Genomic DNA, 8,778 nt, shown 5'->3' on the forward strand with positions numbered 1-8,778 from the left:
GGAAGTGCAACAGCGATGCCCTTCCTGACATCCCTCCTTAATTTCTCATGTGCAATTCGTGATTTCTCAAATGTAGTTGTCCCCTCATGCACAATCCTTCTCCACCTGTCACGGTCAGTAGCTATGCCTTCCTATGTATTAAAAAACATACATACATACATACATACATACATACATACAAGGTGGTGGTGGTGGTAGTGGCGGCGGCGGCGGTGGTGGTGGCGGCGGTGGTGGTGGTGGTGGTGGTGGTTAAAGTGACGGCGGCGGCGGCAGAAGGAGGAAGAGGAGGAGAAAAGGAAGAAGAAGAAGAAGAAGAAGGAGGAGGAGGAGGAGGAGGAAGAAGAAAAAGAAGATCAGTAAGATATTACGTACCAGAGAAATATCAATTTAAGGATTACGTAGTAAGAGTATTTAAAAGCTGCTCTCTCTCTCTCTCTCTCTCTCTCTCTCTCTCTCTCTCTCTCTCTCTCTCTCCCTCTTTCTCTCTCTCTCTCTCTCTCTCTCTTTCTCTCTCTCTTTCTCTTTCTCTTTCTCTTTCTCTCTCTCTTTCTCTCTATGCGAGGGGTTGTTGAAAAGTTCCTGGCTTTAAGGGTATTGCGAAAGACCTAGTTGGAGGCTCAACCTATTACAGGACTTAGGAAAACTGAACTACGGCTGCAATAAGTATGTGAATCTGAGAGGGGAATATGTTGAATAATTAACTGATCCTTCTGTATTTTCTTTTACCCAAAGCCAGAAACTTTTCAGCACTCTTCGTATTTCATGTATCACGTGATGTAACTGTGTTAACTTAGATAATTTCTTGTCGAACACAGCTATGACGAAATTGTTTTTTTTTCTACTCTAGGCACAAGGCCCGAAATTTTTGGGGAGGGGCCCAGTCGATTAGATCGACCTCAGTACGCAACTGGTACTTAATTTATCGACCCCGAAAGGCTGAAAGGTAAAGTCGACCTCGGCGGAATTTGAACTCAGAACGTAAAGACAGACATGCTGAAACTTATGGCCTGTGTCTGTATGCGGAGTAGTGGAGGCGCAATGGCCCAGTGGTTAGGGTAGCGGACTCGCGGTCATAGGATCGCGGTTTCGATTCCCAGACCGGGCGTTGTGAGTGTTTATTGAGCGAAAACGCCTAAAGCTCCACGAGGCTCCGGCAGGGGATGGTGGCGAACCCTGCTGTATTCTTTCACCACAACTTTCTCTCCCTCTTACTTTTTGTTTCTGTTGTACCTGTATTTCAAAGGGCCAGCCTTGTCACACTGTCACGCTGAATATCCTCGAGAACTACGTTAAGGGTACACGTGTCTGTGGAGTGCTCAGCCACTTGCACATTAATTTCACGAGCAGGCTGTTCCGTTGATCGGATCAACTGGAACCCTCGTCGTCGTAAGCGACGGAGTGCCAACAACATGCATGCGGAGTATTTATTACTCAAGTATGTTAGTGAACCATCGGATGTTCAGAATACTAATGAAGATATCGTCTTCATGAAGTGTACTAAAAGTAAGTCACCTTGACTTGGTCTATCCTTCTCTAAGCAACATTAGCAGCATTGAAATCTAGAAATTACATAGATTTTGTATTCGTTTCACCTATTTACAATTAAGTAATAGTATTAACAGTTAACTAACTAACTGGGTTATATCGGTTAAGTATCTTGGCAATTCACACAACAGAACATCAGTAGCAAAATAACAGTTGTCAGTTTAGATGATAATGGAATGTAAATTTTTGCGAAGAAAAATATGAAACAATATTATCTTTAGTAATTAATGTGTCGTATGTTGCAAGAAGAAATAAAAATCTTGAGAGAAAGGGAAAAACTTTGGATAAATAGATATGTAAACGCAACTTTGTGAGATGAAGTGCTGAAAAATAGAAAAGAAGAAAGCAACACTTTTTTTAACATCATGCTAAACTAGGATCGTAGAAGAAGTTTATAGTTATAACATGCAAACTGAAATTACAAACATTTATAATGAGTACACATAAACTATCTCTGCCAAACGATAACACATCCTGTTTAATATCATTATCAAGGTAGGAAAAAGAAAACAAATTGTTTCCACATTATATACCTGTTTGAAAAAAAAAAAAAAGAAGAAATAATCGCCATCTGGAATAAATATTTCAAAATTAAAGATTGTGTTACATATTGATTAAATGTCTAAAGTTCTGAGATAAACTTTTGTTAAGACGATCATTTTTTAGACTCTCAATCTCATCTTTAATAGGTTTATATTTAACATACCTTTTACACCAGTTTCGATTGCCGCTGGTAATCATCAAGTGTCTTATCCCTAAATAAATGCATTGTTTCGGGTTGATCAGGGAGCTTAGTGGATAAGTTGTCACTAACCTTTGCTTAAAAATAAAGAAGCCTACTTCGAATAATGGTAATAATGCAATGTTTCTCAGACACCTTGGTGGTAGTAGTGGTCATAGGGGCTGTGGAAACTGGAAAAGGGTGGAGAAATTACCATGTTCAATAGAATTTAGGTGGTTTCTAACTTTTTTAACTTGTCAAACACCTTCTTGAAGAAATAATAATTATATGGAGCAAAATTGATTTTTGCCATTTCATCAATAACGAAAGGGTGGGCTGACAAAAAAGACGTTCGCTTAATATTCTGACGGGTGCGAGGCTGGTACTTGTCAGTGAGAAGACAACTGGGATAATATACATATTTAGGAAAAAGACACCAGTTAATGACCGGATACTGACACACTCAAAAAACGCGGGGTAAAAGTAAATGTTATAAATATACTCTAAAGATGCTATTGGGAGCTCCAAAATTATCTTGTTAATGCCATATATAATTCAAGGAAAAACAACACAGATATGTTTACTTAAAACACATTACTATGTAATTGTAGCAGGAGTTTCTAAAGCATCTCGTTTTTGGAAACTAAGAAACGGTCCAACTCCAGGTATTTTCTTCCAGAAAATATCTCCATATATGAAAAAATTCTTATTGTTTTCCTGTATATCATACTCACAAAATTCGAATATTCAATCGATATGACTAATATATGGAATTGTACTATCGATTTTTATTCCTCAAGTGTCCAAGGAAAACACGTCAGTATAAAGATTCTAAGTGGTTTAAAATGGTGAGGTTAAAAACAGAAAAAGTAAAACGTGGAGATGAGAAGGATTCATAAGACAGGCAGGGTTTATACTGGAGAATAACTGGAGGAGAGTTTAAAAAATAATGGTTGTCACGGAGAAACAGTGCATCTGTGTGTCTGTAGACGTGTGAGTATGATGTGTATATGGGCGTGTTATATATATATGTGTGTGCGTGCGTGCTTGCATGTGTGTATGTGTATGTGTATACATACATACACGCACACATGTGTATACATGCATGCATATATATGTGTATATATAATAATAATATTAGGGACAAAATCCAAAATTATAGGTAAAAACTCAATTAAAATTTTCATGAACCTTGGTTCTTTTCCCTAAAACTATATATATGTATATATATATATATACACACACATACATATACACATATGCGCACACACACACACACACACACACACACACACACACACACATATATATATATATATATATATATATACACGCATATATGTGTACTTATATGCATGTGCGTGTATTTATGTATGCGTATATATATATATATATATATATATATATATATATATATATATATATGGAGAAGGAGAGAGGGAGAGAGAGAGAGAGGGTGAGAGAGAGAGAGTGAGAGAAAGAGAAAGTGAAAGAGAGAGAGAGGTGATTGGTTTATTTTCGGCATGAGTATTTGTCCGTTTTCTCTAAGCATTTTCTACACTTCACAGCGCAACACCAGAGAAATTTACAATGACAGCTAACTAGAACCTCTTCAGTCCAATGCTTTATTCGATAACCACAATTTAAACAGAGCCGTTGACAGCTTCTTCTTTCCCATTTGGATATTTTTTCTGATTTGTTTGGTCGTTTACACTCTCTGTTAAGTGTACCTTTTATAGCGAGTGATACATTTTGCTTGCAATAATCGGGAGATTTTTCTAGATATACTAAGTCAGTTTTAGATACTAAGGACAATCCCTGACCGCTTGCCACATTCCATTCACCAAGTTTGCCTTCCTGAAAGTTTACATGTAAACTCTTAAAGTAACGCTTTTTCAAATAGTAGCCAACTCGCCGAAAGTTTGCCAGTTGACGCCAACAAGTTTTCGTGGTGCAACTTCCAGACACGCCATGACATTTACAAATGGTCTTCATTGTTTTTCGTACAGCCTGAAAATAAGTAGAACAATGAATAAACTGTCATAGAACTGTAATTACAACAACAATAGTAATAATAATAATAATAATAATACTAATAATAATAATTCTTTCTACTGAAGGCACAAGGTCTGAAATTTGTGGGGACGGGACTAGTCGATTACATCGACCCCAATACGCAACTGGTACTTAATATATCGACCCCGAAAAGATGAAAGGTAAAGTCGACCTCGGCGGAATTTGAACTCAGAACATAGCGATGGGCGAAATACCGCCAAACATTGCATCCAGCGTGCTAACGATTCTGCGTGCTAACGATTCATCCAGCGTGCTAACGATTCGCCAGTAATAATAATGATAATAATCTTTTCTACTCTAGGCACAAAGTCCGAAATATGGGGGGAGAGGCTCAGTCGATTAGATCGACTTCAGAATGCAACTGGTACTTAACTTATCGACCCCGAAAGGATGAAAGGCAAAGTCAATCTCGGCGGAATTTGAACTCAGAGCATAAAGACAGGCGAAATACTGCTAAGCATTTCGCCCGGCCTGCTAACATTTCTGCTAGCTCGCCGCCTTAATAATAATAATAATAATAATAATAATAATAATAATAATAATAATAATGGGTGTTAAAACTGGTCTCAAAGCATGAAAACAAGGAAGCATCATACTCAGTAGCAAAACAGGCAAAGGAATTCTAAAATTAGACGTACTAGAAGCAAGCACAGAAAAAGCTAAGCGTATGAAAACCCGTACTAAAACTGCTGCCTTAGATATTCTTACTGATGAATGGCAAGAAAAACCTCTCAATGAAAAATACCCATAGGGAGCTAATAGTGCCGATGTTGACAAAGCCCTTAACCATCAATGATTAGTGTCTTCTGGCTTAAAATCAGAAACAGAAGGGTTTATCATAGCAGCCCAGGATCAATGCCTACCTATAAGAAACTACCAGGCCAACATATTAAAGAACAGCAGTAGCCCAACATGTCGTGTATGTAAACAACAAAATGAAACCATTGGTCATGTTGTCTCCATGAGCAGTCTTCTTGCTCCTACAGAGTATCTCAACAGACAATATATTCACTGGGTAATTTGCAAAAATCCAGACCTGCCCCATGATAAAAACTGTTGGGGACACAAACCACCTCCAGTGCTTGAAAACGATCACATACATCCAACTCCTCTGGAATTTCACCATTCAAACTGTCAATACCTACCAAAAACCGAGCAAGTATAAAGATCTTGAAATAGAAATTGGCAAAATGTGGAACCTCAAGACTAAAACAATACCTGTTGTCATAAGTGTCCTAGGAATGATAGCAAAAGGGGCTGATTCCTACCTAGCTCAGATACCAGGTAACCCCAAAAGGGCAGAAATTCAAATGATAGTGCCGATATCCTGCGTAAAACACTGTCTATATAATCTCAAATTTTAAAACAAACTCATAATTTTCTTATGTTTTCTTAAACATTCTCTAGAACAATATTATGTGCAAAAACAATAACAACATGTAGCCAAAACATCTTTAAATGATTATTCCGGAGCATATTCACCATCTACTTCAATTACTGCTCCTACTCCCCATTTGCTTGGCAGACGGTCAGACCGTCATTTAAAGGTGTTTTTGTTGAATAAAATTTATTGGAAAAAAGCCGCAATAATAATGCACCAACCCAATATGACCAGTACCTTTACGTGAAGAATGTCCATCATTTCACTAAATTCTCTTTTTGATCAGCATGAAAACACCTCATATACACATATATACGTACATACATACATACATATATACATACATACATACATACATACATACATGCATGCATAATACATACATACATACATACATACATACATACATACATACATACATACATACATACATACATACATACATATGTAATACACTGTCTAAATACCAATCTTGAGAAAATAGGTTTCTCAAAACCAGAAAAAAGAAAGTTGATTCGAAGACTACAGATCTAAGCCATCACTGGAACTGTAAAAATCTGTAAAATTTTCCAGAGGTTTATCATTTAAGTATATATGAGCATGTCAAAATATGCAAATATATGCACGAGAAGACATACATAAAACAAAGCACACAAATTTGCACATATACATACATACATACACACATACATACATACATAAAAAATACCCTGTTGTTGAAATTCCAATGAAGGAGTCTTGGATCTAGGTTAGAAACCGGTTCTTTCTCAATAGGCAAGAAATCTTGAAACAAAACTGAATAATGGCATACACACATGATAATAATTACGAGGGAAGTTCATTTTTTTAATATTACTAAGGATTTTTGAAAAGCGGATCTAATTCACTACCCAAATTATAATTTAACTTTTCAAAATTTAAATCAAATAGAACGATTTTAATATTTAGGTAATGGAATTCATTATGTATGTTCATTAAAGTTATTTTTTGATTTTAATGCTGCAATCTTTAATACTTGCCATACGACCGACTTCATTATTGTGAAGCTTCATGGAGGCTAAAGCATCTTTTCCTTTCTCCAGAGAATCAATCAATTGTTTCGAGACTCTAGCACTGAACCGGACATCATCACTACAGCCACTCCACAGCCAGTTATGACCACCTAAAACAAAATAAAACAAAGTTTCTTTTTTCTGTACAATACAAACTGTTGTTTATTTATATCGTATTCATAGATTCATTGAGATATGTTTTCAACGACAGCCATCCACCACCAACACCAACAACAACAGCAGTTAAAAGAAAAGAATTTCACAGAATTTAACGGTTAATGATTCTCATTTCTCATTTGCTTCATATTTCATCTATTTGTTTTGTAATTATATTCTAATACTTAGCAATCATTATTCAAAAAAGAAATTAAATCATTAAGTTTATAAAATATAAATTAGATATTTCAACTCCAACCTAATTTACAGTATCGGTTTTAGTTTTTAAAATTTTTTTAATTTTGGAGGAAAGGCAGTGCCCATGACCCTGTAGAGGGTCTCCTCAAACTGGATTTTTGGGTTAAATTCTGCTAAATTTATTTAAGGTGCTAAGTATTGGTTTTAAACAAATGATGTGTTAAATCTATCACCCAAGTGAGTCATAGCAGGATTTGAACTCAGAATGCAAAGAGCCAAAACAAATATTTGCAAAGCATTCAGTCCAACGTTCTTACAATTCTGTCTATCCACCAGACTGGATTGGTACATTTTCCATTGTACCATGGCTTAATTGACCACGATGGAATTTGAACTCAGAGCGCAGTAAGGTGGAATAAATACTGCGAGGTACACTGTCCAATGTTCTAACGATTCAGCCAGTTCGCTGTTTGCGTTGGGAGAAGTTGAGACATTAAAGCAAGCTTGGGGAACCTTTTTCTGAGAAGCGTGTCGTATGAGACTTGATTCAACATTAGGCAGCCACTTTACTCAAAAAAAAAACATTCAATGTAATTTTACTTTAGGATTGCCATAAAGTCCCACGGCGCGCAGGTTGTCCATGACTACTTTAAAGGACAGAATAGTATTAGTTGGATTGAAAATATAGAGCAATAATCAGCCATAGTTGATTCATGTTTATACATTTTTTCTTGCCTGCTCTTTGTCATAAAACTCAAAGTTTGACGGAATCTCATTAAAGGATCTGAAATACAAACCACCATCCGAACGATTTGAGAACAAATTAACATAAATTGACGCCGTGTAACTGTTTATATTTCTACATTCGAATTCATTAAACAAAGCAATTTAAAAGGATTTCTTTAATTACCTCTCTTTCCTTTTTTAGAGTCATCACAGCCACAATCACTAAAATGTCCTAAACTACATCTTCGAGTCAAAGTGTGCATGATACCGGCAGCTAGAATACTCTGGACAAAACTTGCTTCTTGTGTTGCTGTAAGTAGATTATATTACAAAAATAAATCTTTTTTAAAAGTACGTTAAGTATTGGTGTTATTATCACAAAATTATTTTCCATTTGACCCAACAGACTACATGAGTTGAATAATTTACATAATTGATTGGTAATTTTTATAAGACAGTTAGAGGAAATATACTAGGAAGAGAAGGAGGGAGGTGAGGTTCATCTTCAATATATGGAGGTGAAAGTTTATAAAGAGAAATATATGGGTGAGATGAAGAAAATTTCAGTTTCAGTTTTGGTACGAAGCACTGAAGTAGAATTGTAATAATGATGTAAGAGAAGCGTGTAGATCGTGGGTGAGATACTAGTTAGTTTAGAGAGGCAGAGGCCAGTGTAGAAGAGGTAGAAGAATCAGTATGTCTGTAATCCAGTGGTTATGTGCATTGAACGACCACTCAGATGGTCTCGTTTTGTATCTGTTTGTAGCAGCAGCAGTACTGTCCCGAATATATGAACAGTGTCCTAATATCAGTCTTATTTGAGTTTCTTAGAAGATTAGAAACTCATCAAGGATGACAAAGTCTCGATTGAGGTCCAGTTTTGACACCGAAGGATCGTCAAACATTGCGATGTATAACATTTG

General features: G+C 36.3%; 1 protein-coding gene across 3 annotated transcripts in view; it reads right to left on the reverse strand.

Annotated features, from left to right (window-relative positions):
- Positions 1-1,911: 1,911 nt before the first annotated feature.
- Positions 1,912-8,778, reverse strand: part of LOC106872351 (protein Wnt-8b) — a 108,056-nt gene continuing 101,189 nt past the window's right edge. For all 3 annotated transcript variants that reach the window (XM_014919313.3, XM_014919311.3, XM_014919312.3), the window contains exons 4-6: positions 8,040-8,165; positions 6,743-6,885; positions 1,912-4,276 (exon numbers count right to left, since the gene is read on the reverse strand). In XM_014919313.3, the coding sequence (XP_014774799.1) occupies positions 3,779-4,276; positions 6,743-6,885; positions 8,040-8,165 (767 nt within the window). In that variant the 3' untranslated portion in view covers positions 1,912-3,778. The remainder of the gene's footprint in view (positions 4,277-6,742; positions 6,886-8,039; positions 8,166-8,778) is intronic.

Source organism: Octopus bimaculoides, chromosome 3 (assembly GCF_046866305.1).
Source record: "Octopus bimaculoides isolate indiv1 chromosome 3, ASM4686630v1, whole genome shotgun sequence".
NCBI classification, from domain to species: domain Eukaryota; kingdom Metazoa; phylum Mollusca; class Cephalopoda; order Octopoda; family Octopodidae; genus Octopus; species Octopus bimaculoides.